The sequence below is a fragment of the Chaetomium strumarium genome (assembly GCF_033439665.1).
Source record: "Chaetomium strumarium strain CBS 333.67 chromosome Unknown B0T15scaffold_7, whole genome shotgun sequence".
Classification (NCBI taxonomy): Eukaryota; Fungi; Ascomycota; class Sordariomycetes; order Sordariales; family Chaetomiaceae; genus Chaetomium; species Chaetomium strumarium.
This window is the reverse complement of record NW_026944435.1, coordinates 2,177,570-2,200,910: the sequence shown is the minus strand read 5'-3', so window position 1 is coordinate 2,200,910 and position 23,341 is coordinate 2,177,570. Positions and strand designations below refer to the sequence as shown.

At 57.4% G+C, this 23,341-nt stretch overlaps 6 protein-coding genes across 6 annotated transcripts; 3 read left to right on the top strand and 3 right to left on the bottom strand.

The window, feature by feature from the left end:
- Positions 1 to 143: 143 nt before the first annotated feature.
- On the bottom strand, positions 144 to 1,290 carry B0T15DRAFT_577658 (uncharacterized protein; the record flags this gene model as incomplete). The annotated part of the gene is made up of 3 exons (XM_062871066.1): positions 144 to 732; positions 797 to 927; positions 1,039 to 1,290. 3 exons carry the CDS (start codon positions 1,288 to 1,290, stop codon positions 144 to 146), a joined length of 972 nt encoding a protein of 323 aa, XP_062718367.1.
- A 705-nt stretch (positions 1,291 to 1,995) lies between these two features.
- Positions 1,996 to 2,985, top strand: B0T15DRAFT_514607 (calponin domain-containing protein; the record flags this gene model as incomplete). The annotated part of the gene is made up of 4 exons (XM_062868134.1): positions 1,996 to 2,009; positions 2,105 to 2,176; positions 2,262 to 2,374; positions 2,456 to 2,985. 4 exons carry the CDS (start codon positions 1,996 to 1,998, stop codon positions 2,983 to 2,985), a joined length of 729 nt encoding a protein of 242 aa, XP_062718366.1.
- A 957-nt stretch (positions 2,986 to 3,942) lies between these two features.
- B0T15DRAFT_543307 (Phox domain-containing protein) lies at positions 3,943 to 5,891 on the top strand. Its single transcript, XM_062869982.1, has one exon. The coding sequence runs from the start codon at positions 4,289 to 4,291 to the stop codon at positions 5,393 to 5,395; it is 1,107 nt and encodes a 368-aa protein (XP_062718365.1). The 5' UTR covers positions 3,943 to 4,288; the 3' UTR covers positions 5,396 to 5,891.
- Positions 5,892 to 7,611: 1,720 nt separating this feature from the next.
- Positions 7,612 to 10,397, top strand: B0T15DRAFT_310521 (uncharacterized protein). Its single transcript, XM_062863920.1, has 2 exons — positions 7,612 to 7,644; positions 7,739 to 10,397. The coding sequence occupies exon 2, from the start codon at positions 7,845 to 7,847 to the stop codon at positions 10,260 to 10,262; it is 2,418 nt and encodes an 805-aa protein (XP_062718364.1). The 5' UTR covers positions 7,612 to 7,644; positions 7,739 to 7,844; the 3' UTR covers positions 10,263 to 10,397.
- A 756-nt stretch (positions 10,398 to 11,153) lies between these two features.
- On the bottom strand, positions 11,154 to 15,366 carry B0T15DRAFT_310511 (uncharacterized protein). The gene is made up of 2 exons (XM_062863919.1): positions 12,261 to 15,366; positions 11,154 to 12,193 (listed from the first exon to the last, which is right to left on the bottom strand). The coding sequence occupies exons 1-2, from the start codon at positions 14,953 to 14,955 to the stop codon at positions 11,439 to 11,441; spliced, it is 3,450 nt and encodes a 1,149-aa protein (XP_062718363.1). The 5' UTR covers positions 14,956 to 15,366; the 3' UTR covers positions 11,154 to 11,438.
- Positions 15,367 to 16,326: 960 nt separating this feature from the next.
- Positions 16,327 to 22,929, bottom strand: B0T15DRAFT_441033 (uncharacterized protein). The gene is made up of 4 exons (XM_062865913.1): positions 22,560 to 22,929; positions 22,358 to 22,380; positions 17,734 to 22,254; positions 16,327 to 17,673 (listed from the first exon to the last, which is right to left on the bottom strand). Exons 1-4 carry the CDS (start codon positions 22,617 to 22,619, stop codon positions 16,701 to 16,703), a joined length of 5,577 nt encoding a protein of 1,858 aa, XP_062718362.1. The 5' UTR covers positions 22,620 to 22,929; the 3' UTR covers positions 16,327 to 16,700.
- Positions 22,930 to 23,341: the final 412 nt, after the last annotated feature.

The following is a 23,341-nucleotide window of genomic DNA, read 5'->3' as shown; positions in this document are numbered from 1 at the left end:
TTAGGGAGAGGAGCGCCGAAGGAAAGGCGGTGCGGGAGGCTTTCGCGGCGGGAAGGGGGAGCCCGCCGCCGGCGGTTTGACCACATTCTCTTTAGGTGTGAACGACGTTTCAGGGGACCGGCCGACAATGGCGTAACTTAGGGCTACATGGGCAGCTTCGTAGTTTCTAACCACCATCTCCGGAAGTCCTCCTGGACCCAAGCGGCAAGCCGCCGAATCGCTGCACAAACCTGATAACATCCGTACACTGTGTGCGTGTCGCCGACGCTCATTCCCTCGTATATCATGGTCTTTCCATCACAGCGATGCGCAAAGTCCACCCTCCAGGTATTGCCGTAGACGTAGATGATGGGGAGGACGGGTAACTGGTAGTCCGGATCGTGGTGGCAGCGCTCGACAAGCCTAGCGAGCTGTCGGAAGTGGGCGCGCACCCAGTTGGCGAGCTGCACGGAGCCCTCGGTCGGCTTAGCCTGGAGAGTCTTAGTCTTGATGCTAATAGCCAGTGGGGTCGGTGCGAAGTCGCTAAGCGTGAAGTGGGTGAGGTCGATATCCTCGCTCGCTAGGTCCGAAAGGCGCTCGGCAAGGCCGTCATCTCCTCGTGCTGGCTGGAGAAAGATGCCGTAGTCTACCTTGTTCTCCCGTAGTGCAGGGTCATCATCATGGAACGCCTTGAGCGTGCGGCAGAGCGTGATATTCCGGAAGGTCACGACATTTTGGGCCCTCGAGGGCGTCCTCTAGAACGTGGAAATGTACCATATCGTTCCACGCAGGCTCGTATTCCAATCTGTCCATGCACGTTAAGCTGTTTCGGCAAATCTTCTGCATCTGACGATGTACGGCCCTCAGCTCCTCTTGTCCGTCTCTCGCAGTATAAAACCAGTCAGGGTTTGGCTGGTCGAGCATGCCAGCGTTGGCACTCATGGATTCCTGTTGTGAGACAAAACGTCAGCGCTAAGTCGCAGAGGGGCGAAGTGAGGAGTAGGAATAGCTGTTATTCACTCGAAAAATGTCTGGGATCAGCGGTTGCCTGCCATCTACGATCTTTTTCAGATCGAGCGCAAGACTTTCCAACAGAGCAGGGATCGACTTAAGCTGAGTGATGTTGACGCGGGCGACGGGCCACTCGTGGGTGCGACGGAGCGCGACTTCCTTCTTGCGAGGGCTGCTTCTTCCGGATCGCGATGCGCCACTGGTGTCGGCGGTGCTGATGGACTGGACCTCGCTGAGGTTGTCCCAACTCTGATTTCGATCTGGATTTGGAGAACTGTCAGTCCTGGGGCAGGGAGCCATGAAGAGGAGGGGATGGGTATGCAGGGCGAATTAATGTACAAGAGAGGAGGACGCGGCGTCGTCTCTAGATCCTTGTTTGGGTCGGCCGTGCTAGCCTGCCGCTGCTGCTTGTTTGACTTCGGTGTAAAGATTGGTGCCGCAGTCGGCAATGAATCGGGTTCTTACAGGCATGATGAACGTCTTCCCGCCAGCCTCGAGGACGCGATTAATCCAGGTATCAACAAACATATTACGTCGAGTTGCGAGCCCATATGGGAGGATAAATAGATGGATTCTGCTTTCTTGGCTATGGTTGTGGTGTGAATGGGGTGAAGAGTGTGATTTTGTTTGGGGAGCACGGGGGAGGTAGTAGTACTAGTAGTACTAGTAGTACTAGTAGTCATACCGTAGGTGATGCAATGGTGGGTGTTGAGCAAAGGACGAGAGGGAGGTGTAGCTGAGGGTTAGGGTCGAATGCTTCACAGCGCCTCACCCAGGACAACCCCACCATGGTTGATTGGCCGACGCCCGATTTTCGGTTTTGATTTCTTCGAAGATCAACTGGCTGCGATTGGGAGAAAGCTCCATTCATATTATCGCTGCCTACAGCTTGGTTTACAAACGACCTCCCGCAAATCCCGCCCGCCACTCGCTTGCGACTTTCCTCCTCACCGTAGCCTCCTCGCAGAATCTTTCGGATACCCTACAGCACCAACATCAGACAAGATGGGAGAATCTCGGTTCGTCTCTTGCCCGACTCCCCTCTCCCGTTCGGCGGCGCCCTGATCGCGACAGACACGCTCCAGCAGACCGACTGACAGAGGGTCTGATACAGGCAAGAACTCATCCAATGGCTCAACAGCCTCCTCCAGCTCAACATCACAAAGGTCGAGCAGTGCGGAACAGGGTAGGTCACCTAGCCCCTCCCCCGCAATAGGGGTCCGAGACGGAAACAGTGCCGGCCATACTGACGACTCAACCCGCCAAAACAGCGCGGCCCTCTGCCAAGTGTACGACAGCATCTTCTTGGATGTGCCCATGTCCCGCGTCAAGTTCAACGTCAACACCGAATATGCCTACATCCAGAACTTCAAGATCCTGCAGAGTATGTTTTGCCAACTCCCCGGCTCGTCCAATCTGCTGTTAGCCCCACGGAGGAATACTCACAATGACGCCACCGCTTAAGACACCTTCACTAAGCACCATATCGACCGTTCCATCCCCGTCGAGTCGCTCGTCAAGTGCAAGATGCAGGACAACCTCGAGTTCCTGCAGTGGACCAAGAAGTTCTGGGACCAGTACTACCCGGGTGGCGACTACGATGCTGTCGGCAGACGGAAAGGCAGCGCGCTGCCTCCCAGTACCGGGCCGGCTCCGCGGGCGCCCAGCGGTGCTGCACGACGGCCCGGCGGTACAACTCCCACCACGGGCCCTCGGGTCGGTGCCAAGGCTGTCGGCGGTGCGGCAACGGCGGCGTTGCAGCAGGAGAACAACACGCTGAAGGAGACGGTCGTGGGCCTCGAGCGGGAGCGCGACTTCTACTTCAGCAAGCTGCGCGACATCGAACTTCTGATCCAGCAGGCCATTGAGGAGGACCCGGAGCTGGACAAGCAGGAGGATGGGCTGATCAAGCAGATCCAAACCATTCTTTACTCGACCGAGGAGGGCTTTGAGATCCCCGACTCGGAGCAGGTTGACGACCAGGAGACGTTTTAGGAAGGGACGACTCTGGTGCTGGGATCGATGATACGAGGTCTAGAGGAGTCGAGCGAGGACGGGGAAGACTTCTGGCGAAGGTAATACGGGACAGTTAGCATGTCCCGAGCACATGACGCATATGATACAGATTTGAGGTTGGTAAGGGCCGAAGGGGCTTATATGCTGGTATGCAGTTGCCCTCTATACCCCATGCGTCGTTTGGTGCTGCTCCGTGGTCATCTTTGGCTCTGTTTTAGCATAGCCCCCGCGCAATTGCAGCAATGTCTGTAAGAACTAGGCAGTGAGTTTCTTGACATTGGCTGGTTAGAGCCTCTTAGCGGCCCGTGTGTGGATGGTTGGGTCGAGCCTGATTGATCAGTTGTGCACGAACAGTATCCGAACTCCCAAGTTGGCGTGGTTAGCTGCCAAGGTAGAGCAGCGTAATACGGGGTGCTCCCCCAGTTCTACCACTGTCGCACCCTATCCTCATATTCTACAACTGCTCAAACGACGCAAACCCCGTCTTCCTGGGCGCGGTAGGTCACTTCCAACCTTCTCCTGTTGATTCTATGTCCACGATGATAGACTCCCCTTCTCCGGATGAAGAGACTCTCCCTGCACATCGCCTTCCCCTTGACCCTAGACGCATTCAGTCCCACAAGCGAGGCCTCGTAGTTCACACGCTCTTTTGCTTCCCTTAGGCCTGGAAATGGTTCTAGTTACTGGGGTGATTATATGCAATACATGGCACAGTCGACATTGGCCTGCCGGGGATGCGACCTGCTGGGAGCAGCGAATACACAGGGGTAAAAGCTTGCTGTCATGAGTACACTACCTACGTAGGTAGTATTCCGTAGAGGAAGTTGTTGAGAACGGCCGCACGTGCAGGGGTTCGGGTCTGGTGGGGCGGGACGCCGGGAACGATCAGACAGGGTCCGGCCTGCATCGGCAGGCAGGTCGATGACACCAGCGACTGCGTGACCTCGGGCACCGCCAATATCTTCAAATCCATCCATCCATCCATCCACATTTCGTCTCTCGCGGTTGTTCTTTTCAGCATTTTACACTCTAGAGATACCCAATTTTCCTTTCTCTTTGTTCCCATTCCCACCCGCCAAGACCACTCAGGAACCCCCAGCATCAGCCTTACCGCTCTCGAACGGGAAGGCGCTCTGAATCGCCGACCGACGGTCCAAACTACGCAACCTTCACGCCACCAAGACAATTGCTTGTCCCCCAACTCCACGAGTAGCGATCGACACATAGTCCCAACACACTGTCGGGAAAAACAACGGACGGCACTTCTTAGAGCAAGAGAGCTATGGCCCCGCCACTAGAGATCTCCATCCCGACCACCAGCCTACACACGCCCGCCGACGGCTCCAAGCCCTACACGCTGTACAACATCACGCTCCGCCTGCCGCTGCGCTCTTTCGTCGTGCAGAAGCGCTACTCCGATTTCGTCGCCCTGCACAACGCACTGACCTCCTTGGTCGGCTCCCCGCCGCCCGAACCGCTCCCGTCCAAATCCTGGTTCCGCTCCACCGTCTCCTCCCCGGCCCTCACCGAGCAGCGCCGCGTCGGGCTCGAGCGCTACCTCCGCGCCATCGCCGAACCGCCCGACCGCCGGTGGCGCGACACGCCCGCCTGGCGGGCCTTTCTCAACCTGCCCAGCGGCGCGGGCGCGTCGGTGTCGGGCGTGAGCGTCGACGGGCGGGCGCAGCCTGTGGCGGGCACGAGGGATGCCACGCTGGCGGCGGCGAGTGATCCGGCGCGTTGGGTGGACCTGCGCGAGGAGCTGAGGGAGTTGTTGAAAGAGGCGAATTGGGTCTTGAGCCAGAACCAGGATGCTAAGGAGCCGGCTGAGCGGAGGGCGGCGGCTGCGAAGGCGAGGATGGCGCTGTTGAAGGCGGGGAATCTGTTACTTGTCCTGAAGGAGGGGTTGAATAGTATGAAGAAGGACGGCAGGTTGGGGGAGGGTGAGTTTGTGAGGAGGAAGGACTTCCTAGATGTTGCGAGTAAGCAGAGGGATGATTTCGAGAGGATCGTGTCGGATTTCGCGGTGAAGGGTCTAAGCGGAGGTGGCGGGAGCGCAAGCGGTGTTGCGAGTGAGAGTGATAGGGCCAAGTTGGGCGTTACTGGTGCGCGGAGACCGGTGGGGAGGACGATCGGCCGGCCGCTGCCCGAGACGGAGCGGACGAGGGAGCTCGACAACACGGGCGTGCTGCAGATGCAGAAGGAGGACATGCGCGAGCAGGACGAGAGGGTCAACGAGATTGGGAGCACGGTTCAGAGACTCAAGACACACGCCATTGCGATCAACGATGAGATTACCTACCAACTGGGGCAGCTGGATCTCGCAAAGGAAGGCGCGGATTCCCTGGAGCGCAAGCTCGCCGTCGCCAACAGGCGGGCCAAGCAGCTCTGACGGGAACCGCCGCCTCCCCGGGAAGATACGGGTACGGATACGAATGATGCTTCGTCCACGGCTTCTGTCGGTAATGCCTCGTTCGGGATGGCTGCCGCAGCGACTCCACACGAGAAGATGGACGAGCAGGGGCAGGGAGGCGGCGTAGTCGACACCATGCTGGTGCTCATGGTTAAACTTGTTTTGGCCGGCGTTCAGGGGATGGCATTGTTAGAGTGGCTCCTAACCAAGGTGTGCGGGGCGTTGGTTTGGCTTGTCGAGCTGGGTATGCTTTTGGTGCTACCCCCAAGTTGAGTGTCCTTGGTCATTCGGTATACGATCAGAGGGTATATAACGGGCTGGTTACCTTAGTTGCTACGGTGCCTTGGAGTTGCAACAAGGCTTTCGAGCACAGCAAGTATGTTCATGGGTTCTATCTCTACTTGTACAAGACAAAATATACGTCACAACGAGCTTTCATTACAGTTCCACTTTACCTGGGTGGTCACACTTCGTCCCGACATTCACGTAACAGTTGACTTGGTCTTGTCAGTACCAGGGAGGAATTAAGTGTTTCGGTCCCGAACCCACCATGCCGCACTCTGCTGAGCACCATATGTAGATACTTGAAGGATACCCTTGAACATACTGCAGAGACTCCGACTGCAATTTACCCATTGTGAGTCCATTGTGAGACTTCATAGCGGTTCCCAGTCCAACCTGCTCCCGTCATTCTGAGCCTCCGCGGCTCCGCGGGGTAAAAGTCCAGATCAGGTTGCAGGCGCCTGTGGCAATGTGATGTCTTCCTACCCGTTGTCAATGAGGGGTTCAATTCTATGTCATTTCAACGGTGATAAGAAGCCAAGACTTGTGTGCCCCTCATTGGAAGTGGCTGGTGATGATGAGCTGGCGGTCTGACGAACGTCACCCCACCAGATTCACATTGCTCAGCAACGTAGCAGGCGCTTCTTGTAAACAGAGGAGCAGCAGACTCTCTGTAGTCACAGTGCTCGTCGCTTGCGCTCGATGACACCATGATCACCATTGATCTCTCCAAGTTTCCAGCGCACTGGATTCCGAACGACCACAAGTTGGATTGAGAGACGATCTCGAGACGATGACCGGTGAGCCCACGAGGTGGCTGGTTCGGACGAGCAGGGGTTCGTTTCTCCACCCCACAATTGTAAACGACTCCAGAGCTGCGGATTCGTTGGGAACTGCTAGGGTCCTTTTGTTGCAACCCGCGATTCGCTGTGCAAGCGGATCCGTCACGGCCTTTCAAAGTTGATGAACGGTGCAATTCCGTCGGATTGGATGGCTGATAAGGCATCTCCAACCCCTCCAAAAGAGGGGATTTGCGATGTATGTACGTTGCGCGGTTTTGTTTTGCACCTTGCTCTGGTGCCTTCGCTGTTTGGCTCGGCATGACGCGTGTTGAGACGACGAATGTGCCCCGCGCAAGAAGCAGAGAGGGGGTGTGTTGACCTCATGTTATCACCGTGGTAGCGGGCCGCTGAAGAATGGACGCAGCCCGAATTCTCAGGGTCTTCCAGCCACCCGGCGTCAGGTACGGATAACGTTAGCATGGTCTTCCCTGGAAATGATTGGAACCGCGTTTCCCGCGCCGGGTCAAACCCTCGAGCTTTTGATTGTACGGTGTAGCTTCTGCGGAGACTGAGTCAGGACTCAGAGCTTGTGTTGAGTTCGTTTGAACTCAGACAGCTTGTATTGCAGGTCCAACTCCCGCACGACAAGACTGCCGTGTAGAATGAAGAATGTTAAAGTCGAGATGACAGCGGGATGGCCCGGCAGAGCTGCAGAGGCGCGGGATAGGCGGGAAAGCGGGAAAATGGCTTGTGCCTCATCGTCACTTCCCTATGATGGAAGGTTCCTATTGGGCTGCAGATGAACCGTGCGCCACCCCATTTTCTTCTGCCGCCGACTGGCCAAGAAGCTAGGTATTGTACCAAAGTAAACAGACGAGGTTCATGCCCGGATTTTTCCAAAGAGGCCACCATTGCTTGCTTTGCGCAAACCTTCTGCGAAGAGGAATCCTTGTATCTTCAAAACCCAGCGCACCGTTCGAACAACCTTTAATGCCGAAATATTCGACGACACCAGCACCGCAGCTGTCCTAATTGCGTGCCGAAAGAAACAGGTCTGACCTAAACGACCCCTGTTGGTTCTCCTCGCTTGGAAATTGAGCGAAATCAAGGTTGCGGCTTTTGGTTTGTGCGCGTCCGGCGTTGTGGTGTTCGCATTTCCTCGTGGTGAGTTTTAGATTTCAAGAGCTATCGCCGCCGTTGGGGACGTCGTCCTCAGCTCATTGTCGCAGGAGCTAACCGATTCATTCATGTCCAGCAGCCATGACCTTATGACGATGGTTGCTTCGAGATAGCTCTATTTACCACTGGCCTTCCACTAATTCTCAAGATCCTGCGCTTCTGGGCCTACTGGCCCTTCACAAAAGATGAGCCAGCCACCGCCGCCTCCGCCTCCGCATGGGGAGAATCCCAGGACAACGGCCGGTGGCTCCGGTCTGCCGCCCGGCAAGTACGATATCTTCATCATACCGGAACACTCGGCTGGCTCGGGGTTCCTCTACCTTCCGTCCTTGAAGCCACAATGGAACAGCTTTGCTGCCGGCGTGGTCAGCACCCTGGCCGTCGTCATCATGTCCAACCTCGCCAGCCCCATGGTGGCCAGTTTGTTCAGCAGTCCGGATAAAATGTGGATGATGCTTTGGGTGACTCTGGTGGCTTGTGTTGGAATTGCGGCTTTTCTTTTGGGTCGCCATCAGACGGAGCCCTCCGGCCAGCAGAATAAGGAGGGTAACGGGCATGGAGGTCACCAAATGCCCGGCGGGGGAGGATACGGCGGTGCAAACTCGTGGAGATATAACCCTCCACCGCAGAACGGTCCTTCACCGAACCAGGCGCCGCCTCCTCCTCCTCCGCCTCAGCACGAACCTCCAAGAGGCGGCGGAGGAGGTCCGTATCAATCCTGGCAGGAGCAGCCCAGACAACAACCACAAGCTGAGCCGCAGCCCAGACAGCAACCACAACCCGAGCCGCAGCCACAACCGCCACCGCAACCGCCACCGCAACCACAACCACAACCTCAACCTCAACCGCAAGCTCAACCTCCCCCTCCTCCCCCTCCTCCACCGCCTCAGCCCGAGCCTGAGCCGCAGCCGAAACCACAAGAGCCGAAACGGGAGGAGCCAAAAGAAGCGCCGAAACCCCAGCCAAAGCCCCAGCCGAAAGCGCAGCCGAAACCCGCTCCGGAGCCAAAGCAGCAACCACAGCCGGCTCCCCCAAAGACTGAGCCCCCTCCCAAAGGCGCTTGGGAAAAGGCAAGGGAGGAAATGCGGAGGAGAGAGGAGGAGCGCAAGGCTAAGGAGGCCGAAGCCAAGAAGAAGGAGGAAGAGGCGAAGAAGAAGGAGGAAACAGCTCGTCGAATCCGCGAACTCCGCGAGCGGGAGGCTAGGGAACGCGAGCGACGGGAAAAAGAAGCCAGGGAACGCGAACTTAAGGAGAAGCTCCGCCAGGAGCAAGAGGCGAGAGAAAAAGAACGCCTGGAAAGGGAACTACGAGAGAAGATCGAAAGGGAATTGCGAGAGAAGGTGGAACGGGAGGCCAAAGAAAGAGAGGCGCGGGAGCGCGAGGCCAGGGAGCGCGAGGCCAAGTTGAGGGAAGAGGCACGGAAGCGCGAAGAAGAGAGGGCAAAAGCAGAAAGGGAGCGGCTAGCTGCCCGGGAGCGGGAACGGAAAGAGCGCGAGGAGCGGGCGGCGCGGCTGCGCAAGGAGCAAGAAGAGGCGCGGCTGCGGAAAGAGCAAGAAGAGAAGGAGAAGGAGGAGAAGGCGAGGAACGAGCGCAAGGGCACAGCCTACGCTTATTCGTCCGTGGGCGAGAAGACGAGCATGTGGCCGAATGGCAAGCCTCCCAGCGTAGCCCCGTCTCAAGCAGCATCTACTCCTCCGCCGTCCAGGTCAACCCCGTCCCAGGCACCTCCGTCCCCCACCAAGCCAGCACCTTCCCCGACGAAACCGGCGCCTTCCCCTACCAAATCAACAGCTTCTGCCTCCGCCACCGGCACAGAAGACACATACTCCTACCGACCGTATGACACACCCAAGAAACCCGCCGCGCGCAAAAAGTCAGTCTCGGACTTCTCCGAGTCCTCCTGGGCCCCGTCCCATTCGACAGCCCGCACCACCCCTCCCCCATCTACCCGCGGCCCTTACACAACCAACGACCCGCAGAAGATAGTCATCAAAGCCGTGTACGGCTACCTCAACCAGTTCTCCAAGACGCCGGCCTCCCAGCTCATCTCCGGCGTGGGGCCCGTAACAGACGGCCTGATCCTCCGCATCACCAGCGCAGGCCTCTTCGTCGACGACGACGTCCGCGGCGTCGCCCAGCGCGAGTGGGACATCAAGGCCTGGACCCTGAAGCTGGTCGAGGTCTGGTGTCCCGTGCATGCCGTCAGCGCGCAAGCGGGCAACACCCCCGGCTCGGTACCGACGAACCACCCGTTCTTCAAGACCATGCCGCAGAGTGCGCGACGCGGCGCCGAGCGCGGCGCGACCAAGACAATGCTCGGGGAGGAGGCCGTGGCGTACATTGACGAGTTCGGGCGGACGTGCAGCGGCGCGTGCAGGAAGGCCGGGAGCGGGAAGCCCGACGGCCTGCATCTTCTGCGGGCTACCATTCGTGACCAGGAAGGGAAGCGCTATCTGTTTGTCGTTGGCGAGGAGGAGGCGTGGAAGATTGCCGGCGGCTTGGCGGCACTCCGGGGGAGCAGCCAGGTCAGGGCACTCGGCGTGGCTGGGTTCAGTAGCTTGGAGTCCAAGACGTTGTTGGATACGCTCGGGTGGGGTGGTTGAGCGGGTCGTGGGGAAGACCCGAAGGGCCGAGCCGGGATGGTTAGCGTCGCTCCACTCCAACTCCTCGATCTCTTCAATTCGACAGTCGGTTACTGCTCGATGGCTTTTATCACGTCGATTTCATGAGCGGCACCTGTGGCTGATGATTCAGCTCTTGCCCCCAAATGGCGAAAGAAAGGTGCTGGGTCTTTGAGGTGGATGAGCCGCAGAGAGGGAGTAGTAGGTCCGGGTACAACGCTCGAGTCCTGCTTTAACCAGATTCCGATACCTCAACAACATGACGACATGGCTTCTTGGTCAAGTATTCCACTTCAGGAAAACGAAACGGGAGAAGGGGGGAAGGGAACGGGTGGAAAACGACATGGTACAAGACATGACATGAAAACAGCGAAGCAAAGGAAACAGAAACGAGGGGATGAAACGACGGATGAAGTGACGGCAGCAGAAGTGGGAAGGGGCAAGGGGGCTTGAGAAGGATATATCCATGGATTTTTCTCTTTCCTTTCCCCTCTCCGCCATCTCAGGGAGGAAAGATTGCATTTGATTTTGTTGGTTCTTTCGAATCATCTCGGCTTCTTGTTGTCCATATGACATGACAAACATCATGTCGTCACACATACTTTTACGTACTTACCATACTATACCTTGCATGGCGGAGCAGAGCACAGCATGCATTTGCATTGCAGCGGGAGGGATACCTTGATTAGGATTTTGATGCGCTACATAATATATATGATAGGTAGCATGAAGTACGCTCTTTTAATAACCTTTCCGTGTCGGTATGTGCCTCTCCACCAAACACGTGCTTCAGTGAATACTGGTCTGTCAATGTCCGCAACCGGTGAGAGGATCATGTTGACGTTGCACTGTGAGGCCATTGGCCGTTGAAGCGCTGGACCTAAATATCCAGGCAAAGGTTACTTGAACAATTACTCTCCGTGAAACTGCCCTGCTCTTTGGGTACAATGCACTCTGATATCAGTCACACAGTTGATCAATCATTAGACAATATATTCACAGATACGGACACGAACGCCAAGGTTATTTCACATGGCCCAGTAAACAAACCAACATCCCATCCAAGGCTTTTTAGCTGCCATCGGTATCGACCGTTTCCTTAGACCTGTAAATCCCCAACAACATTATGCCCGCTCCTCGGAACAGTAAATCGACCCATCATACCCGTCCTTTCATATCCCCAAGCAAATGCTGCTCTAAGCGCCCATATGCCGCCACCTCATCCCTCCCACCACCACCGCCAGCGCCACCATGAACCTCCTCCTGTCCCTCCTCGTCATTATACCTACCACTACCATACCGCCACCACCTAAGTTTTAGCCTCGCCCGATGATACCACCGTGACCTCGCAACAACAACAAACCCAGACCTCCTCCTTCTTCTCCTTCCCCCAACAGCAGAAGCAGCCCCCTTCTTCCCATTGTACCCCGATTCCTGGTCATCACAAAAAGCATCCCCATCAAACGAGGCAAGATACTTCTCGAACAGGCTCGGCACTATAACCCACTGGATGACCAACCTCGCAAGTAAATCCACGGTATGCCCGAGAAACGCCCACGCTACAAATGACCAGTCCAGAGCGTCCATCCTGCCCACCCCGCCGCCGACGCGAGAGAAAGTGTAGAGGGTTACCAGTACAAGATGGAGGACGTCCCAGACCAGACGCACCTCGACGCCAGGGAAGAGGAACATTTGAATGAGAAAGAGGGAATGCAAGATGAGTTTTGCGATGATGGTGGCTTTGGCGAGGAGGGAAAGCCGGTAGAACATGGTAGCGCAGATGGCGATGGCGAGCCCGACGCAGCCGCTTGCGACGAGTCCGTCGAGGGCTGTTACGGTTAGGTATGCCGATACGGGGGTAATGGCTTCTGCGAAGGAGGGGCGCGAGGGGAGGGGGGTTGAGGTTGGCGGTTCTGTGAGTACAAGTTAGCTATGCAAAGTAAAAAGTAGACGTATTAATAAAGCTAAGTCAGCACTGACCTCGCTCGAGAACCACCTGCCAGGTCTCAGGAAGTGGTTGCGCCGCTAACGTCGGCCCTTCCTTCGACGGAGAGTGTAGTATGTCGGTTCCGCTTGGTGTGCAAGACACCGTGAGTGGACAGTCGTACACGGTCCGCAGTATCCCTCGTTCGTGATCCGAGAATGCGAGAGCCAGATTCCCATCCAGGTAGTTCGTCGCCGTCTTGTTCGCTGTTTCCAAGCTGCTGCTGCTCCCGTACGCATCATCTTCGATCAGCTCAAAGGAGCTCTCATATTCCGATTCGAGATTGTGGTAATAAAGCCTCTTGACATTTGTCACAACACGTCGGACACGGAATAGTGCACCAGCAAACGTTCTGGGAACAGCGCCCAACCCATCAATGTAACCCTCCGGTCTGTAACCTAGCTCTGGTTCCAGTTGAATGGCTATGCAGTAGGGGCCGATATCCGGCGTCGCAAACTCATCCATCTCCCCTTCATGCCGGTGGACTACCACAGAGAACTGCTCGCCAGAAGACGTATCCCGCAGGGTGAACACGCAGGAGGAGAAGGGATCGGTCGCGCCCGTGCAGACGAAGACAGCAACTTTCTTCCGGCTGACGCTGTTATTCGGCAGATACAGATCGTCCTTAACCGACCGGAGATTCGTGAACGTGGACCCAAACGTCAACTTTTGTCGAGAGGGATAGAGTGGCAGCCAGCGATCCCGATGGTTCTTCGCGGGGTTATGTCTTGGTCCGTCAAGGTTAAAGAGCAGGGACATGGGAATCCCATCCATGCTTCGTAGAATGCAAGACATGCGCTCTGCCGACTTGGTCAATCGCATGATAGGCTCCGTGTGGAAACCGAGCAGACTCGCCATGATGATGTGCATGTCGCCTGGTACTGTCGTTGCCCGCTTGCTCAGCTCGTTCCATACCTGGACGAAGAGTGTGCAGAAGTCCGGAGCCAGCTTGCCCTCCCCTAGGGCAGTTCTGCTGGGCTTGACGCCGTTGGCAAACGCTGACCGGAACTCCTGGCTGAGAGACCGGGTCAGGCTCGCCAACATTGCTGTGCTGGTATCGACTCCCATCGTTGACTGGCCGCCCAACAACTGCATAGACTGCGTTTCTGACTTTCGGAACAGTTTCCGGCCCAAGAAGTCCACAGGCCGCATAAGCCCATCCGACCAAGCACTCCGTCGCCCCTGGGCCGTTGCAGGGGGCACAGTCAGCCTCGGTTTGGCTTGTGGTGAGAACGCGTCAAAGGTGCCGTCAGCGCACTGAACCTCGCACGCTGAAGCCAAGGCTGCTTCCTGGAACGTCCAACACCTCCCCATCCAGGGGCTCACCATGAACCTCGCGAACTGCTCGAGGCTGTCCGAGTCCGCAACTGACATCCGCTCTAGGGTCGAATCCAGAACCAAAATCCGGTCGGCTGCCTGATACACGGCGGGTAGCTTGTTGATAGCCCGGAGTCTCAGAAAGGCGGTGGAGCCTCCCGGAGGCATGCAGAGAGCGTCGATCCAGAGATATTTCGGCCGCCGCGCCATCGCCGGTTGGAAACCTGTATCGAGTGAGCTGAGGGGGTTGAAGTCCACATCAGCGCCCTGATCCCTCCTGAGAGGTTTCAGCTTGCTGATGTGCGCGTGAAGGCGCCGCAACTGGCACTCGGGCAGCGCGTTGGTGTGCGCATTGCCAATGCCCTCTGACCACACGTGGGACACGGCAACGAAACGCGTTCTGGCAGTCATCCGGGTGACTTCGATCCTGACTCCGGTCCGGGATGAACCCCTCAGCCGGATCAGCGGAATGCCGCCATCCTCGATGATGGCGCGGATCTGATCCATCGGCACGGACTTGGGTTGGCAAAGGCAGCCGCCGCGGGCATGTTTCGGGACGTAGCTGAAGATGTCGACATTGCTGGCCACGCACTCGTCATCGGAGCACCCGTCGTGACTGAGCCCCGGAGAGTAGGTCCGGAAGAGGCGGGTGAAGTAATAAGCCAGCGCGTAGTTGTATGAAGTCATAACCTTGCGGGCGTAGAACGGACACCATCCGCGCAGGCGCAGCACGTCGAGCAGCAGTTGCGCGCTGGGGCAGAGCGTCTGCTTTCCGGGAGCGTCGGCCGCCGGTACAAGCTCCCGGCGCCTGCGCGTGGCGGGTGACGGCCACATGAGGGTGTCATCGACATTACCCCGAGCCAGGTGCCAGAGCATGCTTCTCAACGCGATGCAGAGAACCTTGACAGATAGGATGATCGTCGGGATGGGCTTGACGTGGCTTTGAGAGACCTTGTCGAAGTCCTCGGCCAGCTGGATGACGGCATCCAGAAACCTGGCATGCTCGTAGAGCACCTGCCTCCGCTGTTCCAGCTCATCCGCATCCCCCCGGTCCGCAGGGCCGTCGGCCGTGATGGCGTGCGAGGCCAACCATTCGTCCAGTAGCGGCAGCAGGGGCTTTCCCGACACGCTCCGCGAGACCTGGAACTCGCGGTAGTCGATGGGCCTGCCCAGGAACTCGGAGATGGTCCCGAAGTAAAGCCATGACTGCGCGAGCGAGGCCAGGCGTGGTGCAGGTAGGCTGGCCCACTGGTCGCCAAAGCCGTGAAGCTTCGGGAAGTCCCAGAAATCGGTGCCGAAGACGTAAGGGGTGTCGGCGACGAAGGGGATATCCAAGGGCTCGACGCCGAAGGTGGGGTGTGGGAGGAAGTCCATTTAGAAATTCTAGACCCGTGCTGAGGAGGAGCCATCCGCGATGCTTGTAAGTGCGGGGCCCAGGCACGGCGCCATGGCTCGTCTGTGTGAGTCCGCCAAACCCTCAATTGCGATCCCCCAATCAACAAAGCTCTTTCGAAAGGAAACGGCCGCGGTGAATGATTTCGACAGCAGTGTAGCAATGGAAGGAGCAGGTCGAAGAAACTGGCCGCGGGCAGGGGGGTTGAAGCGCAGAAATGAACGGGCCGGGAGAGGAAAGAAAGACAGCAAACGCCCGCAGGGGGATGAACCGAGAGGACGGGGGAGACCAAGGGTGAAAGCGGCCCTGTCCTGCACTGTCCTGCCTCCCAGGGCCTCAACTCTCAGCGGCACAGTCCTGCAGGTTGCATCCGAGCGCGCATTTCATCCCAGGCGGCCATTTAGGACGGCAAAATCTGAGCATGTCCTGTGGGTGTGTAACCGGCGTGAGCCGCGGCGGTAGGGTTACATCGAGCTTGGTGGGATAAGGAAAGAGCGATCCCATGTGCTGACCACCCCTCCCCTCCCAAGTCCCGACAGCAGCACACCTCTCACCTCAGCAAGCAATATCACATCCGTAGTAACCTCTCGATCGGGCACCGTCCGCTTCGTCGGACTTACGTATCTATCCTAGACACCTAGATTTGTGCACACTCATTTGGAATCCCCCCTTAGATCCTCAGGCACGGCGCTTGGAGATGGGTGAGGATAGGCGCAGCATGCGCGAGTAAGCGGCTGTGCCGCGGCTGCACTTGGTCCCTTGCATATACCACCTAGGTAGGTAGGTTCTTTGTTACTGAGCGTCCCAATAGCTCCGGTCCAATCTGGCCCAGTCTCCCCGTCTTCGGTCAAATCTTGCATCTGACAGTAAAATTCTGCTCTTTCCCATTATTGGCGTTGATCCTAGGCTGTTGGCTGCAGGTCGAATGTCGGCTTCTGTGGACATGGATGAAAGGACAGAAAAGCCAACAAAAAGAGCGACTCGCTTCCCGCATCTCACCCCAGTGCCGAGACATGTTGGACGACAAGCGAAGTACAGGTATATTTGTACAGTACATACGATACAAGGTGGACGAAGCGAGTGGGATCTGCGATGGTAAGCTTAGGTATTCACCCTTGATTCCCTTGTCCTCGTCCTCCTGTGCGCAACCATGATGCTGCGCATCGTCAGCACCTGAACGCAGTTCGGCGGTAACGTTAGATGGGAGATCTAGGTAGCCGCTGTTGCCGCAAGTGGGGAAGGATCTCCATTGATCTTGCTTGGGCTGTGAACTCTAACCCTGCCAAGCAAATGCGTGGACTGCATAACACTACGGAGTAATGTACTCGAGAGAAAAACTACTAAACAATAAAAGCTTCTATATCCTATCCGAATATATAGGGTTAAGTTGCACATCTATGTAAAGCTCAAGCTTCAATGCAGTGACTTCAGCCAGAGCATCATCCTCAACCGCCTCATCCCACTCGACGCCCCCTTATTCATCAAACTCTATATACTTCTTTGGATAGGTAGATAGACAAAACCACAATTACTACATTACCATCAATCATTACCCCTCTCCAACCACGGCCACACCTACAGCCCATGTTATTATAATGCCAAAATGCGAATGCCAGCTACATAGGTATCAGTCGGATATCCCAAACAAACAGACAAAGCCAAGCCACAAAACATCCAACTGCCTTTCATATCTAAGACAAGCCCACCCTCTCTACTTGATGTAAAATCACTTCCCGCCAAGTGTCCCCGCAAGATTCATCGACATATAAGCGTCCCTCGTCCAGTCATCCTCGCCTCCATCCTGTCCCAACCCCCCATTTCCATTCCCACTCCCGGGCCTCAAGTCCCAATCATCCAGCGACTCACGCCCGTCCACACCAGGCAACCTAATCTGTGGCGGCCCCTGCGAATATCCGGTCGTCCCTGTCCCTGAGCTGCCAGGCTTAGGCTCGACCGCGGGAGGCGGCCCGTCGTGGGAATCCTCTCCAAATCGATCGAAGCTGGGCAGCTCAAACCCATGCGGGACCGAGGGCTCTGGAAGTCCTAGCCCCGGTTGCTGTTGATACTGGCTGTGGCCTTTTGTCGGCGTCTGGTCATTGTCAAACGGCATATCCCGCTCATCCGCCGGCATCTCGATCGGCCCCGGGGTTTGCGTCATGGCCGTGCCATCGTAACCCTGGTCGTGCTGGTGGTAGTGATGGTGATGCTGCTGCTGCTGCTGTTCGAGCTCGCGGTGCTCCAGGATCCGCGGGGCTGGTTCGACGTTTCGCAGAGAGCTGCTCGCCGCTCCGTGGTTGCCGGACAAGGTCGGTGCGCCGCTAGAGCTGCGGAAGCTACCCAGGCTGCCGCGATGTTGGTCGTTGGAGGAAGGGTCGACGGCGCCGCCTTGGCCGCTAGATGAGTGCTCGCCCGAGGAAGTCCCCGGTGGGCCCAGTGCCTCGCGGTCCATGTCTTTGATGGCGAATTGGGCAATGGTGCGCATCTTACGGCTCACCCACCCTGCGAGGATCTTGCCGCGCTGTTTTTCGCCGAGGCGGCTGCGAGGGAAATCGCCTTTGTTGACGAATGCCACGATGTCAACAACGATCTGGTGCTCGTTGAGGACCGCGTTGACAATGACGGGCACCATGGACGCGAGGTAGGCCTTGCGGGCTACCTCAACGAGCACCACCACCAGGCCACCGGCTTGGAAAATGGCACTATAAGAAAAGAGTCAGGCGAGAGAACAAAAAAGGGAACGAATTCGCAGCACCACTTACCATCCGCCCGGCACGATGTTACGGTGGCACCGCTCGACCGAGGCCTCAAGATCCATCGGGAAGTGGCTGAGACCGTTGATCTCGAATGTCTCACCAATGCTACCCAGCACAAACAGAACCTGCATGTCGACCAACGCACCGCCCGGCCCGATCGGCCTGCGCACGCTATGGAGGAACCCCAGGTCTCCGGTACGAACGTACCGAATAGTCGGGTCTTCAACCGTCCGCCCGTCAAACCGCTCCGCGTCGAAGACGTCCTTCGAGCCATAGAACGCCTTGACGCACGCCTCCGAGTCCACCCATATCTCGCCGTACTCGCCCTCGCTGCACAGCATGCGGCTCTCGGGATTGACAATAGCAATCTGGGTCGAGACCGGCACCATGCCCGAATCCTGAACCAGCAGGGCCTTGGGCTCTCGCTCCTGGTCCGTCACATAAACGAGACCGCGTCGCAGAGCCTTGGGGTCGAGCCACAGTTCGATGGGCTCGATGCACATGTACGACCGCGAGGCGATCATGGGGTTCAGCACGTGCGAGTAGACCGTGTTGATGGCAGTCCGGTCGAGGCCCGTCGCCGCGAAGTGCATGCGGACCTTCTGGAAGACGTCAACCCGTGGTCGACCCTCGGCTGAGATCATCATGTTCTTCAGCTCGTGAAGGGTGAAGCCCTTGCCCGGCATCATGTTCATGGCGTGGTCGAGCATTTGCGGGGTGGCGTACGTGTCCTTGATCTTGTACCGCGACAGGATCAAGAATAGGGATGCGGGACTTTGGGCGAACTCCACGGGCGATAGGAGATAGGTGGGCGTGCCGATGTAGATGCCCATCAAGCAGGTGTGAATGAAGCCAAGGCCCGTCGTGCTTCTAACACACCCTAGTACCGGGCGCGAGCTGGTCATCTGGCATGTCTCCTTCTGCACCTTGCACATGCCCAGGATCGTGTCATGGCCGAGTTGCACAGCGAGCCGCCGCTGATCGGGCGTCCAGTATGTCCAGATAACAACCGGGTAGCCTGGTTGGACCCAGGCGGGGTCCATGGTAATACCAAGATCTCGCAGACCGCTGTTCTGCTTCGGCGGCTTACTGGTGTTGTACATAGTCGGGATCGACACTTTGAGCACCTGCGCTGTTTGCTTGATGTGCTGGGCGACAGGCTTCATCTTCAGGAGATGGTCCACATCCTGGTTCACCAGCACCGCTCTCACCCGGTAATCCGACACCAGGTGTAGGAAGGCCGGAACATCCTCCGACAGTCGGTTCTGGTCCATGGGCGCAAGAGGGATGATGATGACGCCGAGGTTTATGCAGGCGTGGACGGCGAAAACGAAGTCCTCCGAGTGGGTGTACATGAGAACGACATGGTCGCCAGCCCTCAGCTTCACCTTGTTCTTCAGATAGACCGCAACGGCGGCAACCTTCATGTCGAACTTCTTCCAGGTCACGCCCTTGCCTTCCTTGCCTCGACCGTCGATGGTGCAGTAGGACAGCTCCTCCGGTTGCCTCGCTACCCTCCATTGTATGAGATCTGTAATGCTCGAGAAGTTGTTGAGAGGTGTCGATGTCCTGTCGTCGATGACCACCTCCCTGCGGTCGATGCCTGAATACTGTTTGTCTGCCGGAGCGAGGAGGTCCGCCCGCGAATTGGACGCCATCGGTGACCAGATACCGCCGACCGGGTCAATACCCACTGGCAGATTCAGCACCGCATGCTCAACCGCGAACTTGACGTGGACGCATGGAAGGTTGCCCAAGTCAAACTCCCTCCTACAGAGCATATTGCCGATTTCTCGGCGACCATTCTTTAGCACCCTCGGCAGGGCGTTGGGCGCCGTGATCATGACGCAGTACACTCGCAAGTTATGCTCCTGCACCAGAACATCCATACACCTCTCAGCAAGGGAATCTAGCAACGCCGTATCGAGCTGACGGGGCGGGCCTCCACTGGTGATGGGAGCCGTCGAAGCCGCCTGGGACTCGAGCACCACGACAGGGAGGTGCTCCTCGTTGACGAAGACGTCGAAGGCCGAGCAGTCGAATATCTTCGGCACATTCTTCATGATGCTGACCACGATGTGCTGGACAAAGAAATAGCGATGCTCTGCGCTCTCGGCACCGCCATCCTCCACCCATTCTACCTTCTGTCGGATGCGGTCTTCATACAAGCCGAGGACGAAGATCTTGCCTTCGATGACAGTGCCTAGGAGACCAGTCCGAAGAAATTCGGGCTCAACCGGCGTTGGTGTCGGATCGCCAGGCTCGAATTTGTACGGCCGGGCATGGAATATCTGCTCAGTGTGCTTCGGCAAGGCCCAGAAGCCGCCAGACAGGGAGGGAGAATCGACCCAAATCTCGCCCACGCTGTTCGGCGACGCGAGAAGTCCAGTCTCAGGATCAACCACCGCAAGGGTTGCATCAGGTATCGGATAACCAAAGGCGCCAATCCGTATGGTTCCGGGCTCACTCGACGCCCTCTTGCTGGCCTCTTCTCCGATCGCTACCACCAGCACCTCGTTGGTCTTGAGTGCTTCCCTGTCGAGAAGAACCTCGCCCGGCTCGGACTTCGCACGTTCCTCTGTGGTGGTGGTAGTGCCCTGTCCGAGAAGAGTTGAGAACCCATTTGGCGTAGGTTTCTCATCCTCCTTTCCTTTTTCTTTGTCCTTCTCGTCCTCCGGTTTGCTGTCGAGCCCCAGGTCAAGCTTCAGGGGGCAGCCCATGCGCTCCTCACCGCCGAGCCAGTCACGGACACTGATCACCATGCCGCCATGCTCAGGGAGACAGAGCATGGGTGCCACAACCTCCCTCGCCCGTGTGTTACGCAGAGGACGGAACCAGCGGTCGGCAAGAAGCTCGTTGAACTCGCTGTCGACAGTAAGCGTGTCGATCAAGCAGAGCTTGACGGTTTGGAAATTAGGCTCCATGCCCTTCTTGAAGTTTCTCGTGGCCATCGGGTCAGCCTGATAGTTGTACGCCGCGCGCTTCAGGCCGGGATAATCTGCAACCATCACGGTGGGCTTGTACTTTGTAATCAGGTGGGCGTAGAGACCAGGTACCTCGACGGCTTTGTTCTCCATCCAAACCGTCGTGTGCCCGCCATACACAGTCATGAGGACGCCCAAGATCATGCCTATGCCTTGCCGAGCATCCAGATAGGAGAGCAGGATCTCGCTGCTCGCACCGCCGCCGATCAGACGGCCATTCTTGTCACGCAAATTCCTGTTGAATGTGTCTGCCGGCCCGTTACCGGGGGCGGTCGAAATGATGGCGCTGAGACAGGCCATCTGGTGCATGATGGTCCGGTGGCTGAGGACAACGCCCCTGAGGTCCCCTGTGGGCGCCCGAGAGAACTCAATATAAGCCAAGTCCGGGACCGACAGAGGAGGAACGTCGTCTTTCCGCTTAGGGTGGTAACTGCCAAACTCGTTGGTCTTCCACCACTCGACTCCTTTTGGCCAATTGAGCTTCTGGGCGGTGATGTCTCGCTGAAACGTCTTCAGATTGTTGTCGGTAGTCAATGCCAGATGTGCCTGGGTAGAAGTCAATATCAAGTTGAGCTTCTGATAGTCCTGTAACTCGTTGATGGGCACTGCGACCACCCCGGCAATGAAACAACCCAGCAGCGCGATGGCAAAGTCGATGATCTCGGCGTCTCGGTAGATAAGCGCAACCCGGTCCCCGCGATACAGCGAGCTCTTGTCGCGGATTACCTGCGCCACCTTCTCGGCCCTCATTGCCAGCTTGTCCCACGTGATGGAAGCTATTTCCTTCCCCTTGCTATCCAGGACCCAGTATGCTGGAAGCTTTGCCGTGGTGCGGCCTCGGTGCCTCAGCACGGCCGCTATGTTGTCAAAGTTCGACATCGGAGTATTGTCGTCGTGCGGATCGTGGATGGCAAAGGGAACCTCGCGCGGTTCAAGAGGCATCATGAACTGGAGAGATTCTGGCGGCGGTAAGTCGCCTGTCGTGAGCATGGGCGGAGCCATGGCTGCCGTGGGGGAGAATGCATCGCCTGTTGAGTATCGCTGAGGACCCCCGTACTCTCCCGTGGTCGCCGGATCGTAGGCCTGCCCCGCGAAATCTGAGAAGTAGGCCTGAGAATCCAGCAACGTCCCGGTCCTCCCGTCAAAGGCATGCTGCTGCGGCTCTTCTGCGTACCCGATGTGGTGCTCGGGGTTAAAGGCGTAGTCCCCAGATACCATGGTGCCCGTGCGTGTGGAGGGTTCATTGACGGATGTGGTGGAGAGAAAGAGGGAGTTGTGCTGCCGCAGGTTAGGCCGGGCTTCCGCCATCGAGCCACCAGGGGCCAGCAGAGACGCAGGGTGCGAGTCGAGATTCTCATATGGAGATTGCGGTCGGTATTCGGCTGGAGTATTGGCATTCAAAGCCGCGAGCGACGCGGCCCGATGGTCTCCGGATGGAGCCTGCTCATAGTCGTCGGGGGAATGGATCCGCAGCCCGCCCATCCTCGGTTCCACCTCGCCGATTCCATACGTCGACAGGAGTTGTGTGCGCCGCTTCTGATACCTGAAGGAGAGGATGCAAGGTTAGCGCGCTGCTGCTCTGCTCGCGCATGGGCGGAGTGGTGGAAGCTAGACGAGCGTGGTGCGTAGGGCAAGAGCATCCGTACCCTTTCTGAGTGATATCTCCCTCCTGTATAGACACACAGCCATCTGTCAGCGGGGTTCTCTCAAAAGCATCCGCTATACGACACCGAAAGGGATATGCAAATCACCAATGCCCCGCAGAGGGATTCGGGCACGAGACACAAGAGTCGACAAGTGAAGAGGAACCAAAGAAGACGAAGGAAACTGTAGCCCATGCCCACACACCTCAAGCTCCCTGTCCAGCTCCTCCAGCTTTTCCTGCAAGTCGGGACTGAGTCCGGCCATGGTGTCGGTGTTGACGCCAGCAAACGGTAGAGGGCGAAGAAGGAGTGCGGAGACAGAGGCACCTTTGAACCCTGCGCGGTTTCACGGGTGGGACTACAAGCGGCCGATCATAAGAGGACTTCCGCTGTCTCGGGCGCCAACTGCCCGAGTCACGCTTGCCTGGCTTGCTCAGGTCGTGGATAATGACGGCTCGTCAACTGTGACGTAGTGGTTTGGGGGAGATGTGTGTTTTAACCAGACCCAGAGGTCGTATAGGTGTGTAAGGTCAGGACATGGCGCCAGACGGCAAGGGTCGGTGGGGCTGCCCTGGCTTGAGCCTGGCTCGTGCGAGGAAACCAATGACCGCTGCTCGGAGGTCGGGCAGCTCGGCTTGACCCTGCTTCAACCCCTGCCCAGCCAACCTGCATTCGCATGCGCCAAGGGCCCGCCCCCCCGCTACTACTAACGTTAACCATGAGTACCGTGTATCTGTACGAAGATGACAGTAGTACGTAAAGTACCATATGTGGTGTAGTACAGTACTGCCTGTTTGAAGCTCCCTCACTGTGCTGAGGTGATCAAGTCTGTTACGATCACGCCCGGCTATAAACGGTCCAACTTCAGACTACTGGTCTCTGCGTAGGTAATCACACAATATACTGATTTGTTACGCTACCTTACGAAGAGTTGGGAGCGGTGTATTGGCAGATCTCGTATCGCCGATGGAAAGGTTCACTCTTCAA

Excerpts from the sequence above, each read along its gene's own strand:
- B0T15DRAFT_543307 (XM_062869982.1), top strand. The coding sequence starts at position 4,289 with ATGGCCCCGCCACTAGAGATCTCCATCCCGACCACCAGCCTACACACG.
- B0T15DRAFT_310521 (XM_062863920.1), top strand. The coding sequence starts at position 7,845 with ATGAGCCAGCCACCGCCGCCTCCGCCTCCGCATGGGGAGAATCCCAGG.
- B0T15DRAFT_310511 (XM_062863919.1), bottom strand. The coding sequence starts at position 14,955 with ATGGACTTCCTCCCACACCCCACCTTCGGCGTCGAGCCCTTGGATATC. Across the intron at positions 12,194-12,260 it reads GCAGGTGGTTCTCGAGCGAG|AACCGCCAACCTCAACCCCC; the intron begins GTCAGTGCTGAC and ends TTGTACTCACAG.
- B0T15DRAFT_441033 (XM_062865913.1), bottom strand. The coding sequence starts at position 22,619 with ATGGCCGGACTCAGTCCCGACTTGCAGGAAAAGCTGGAGGAGCTGGAC. Across the intron at positions 22,381-22,559 it reads AGCTGGACAGGGAGCTTGAG|GAGGGAGATATCACTCAGAA; the intron begins GTGTGTGGGCAT and ends GTGTCTATACAG. Across the intron at positions 17,674-17,733 it reads AACATCGTGCCGGGCGGATG|TGCCATTTTCCAAGCCGGTG; the intron begins GTAAGTGGTGCT and ends CTTTTCTTATAG.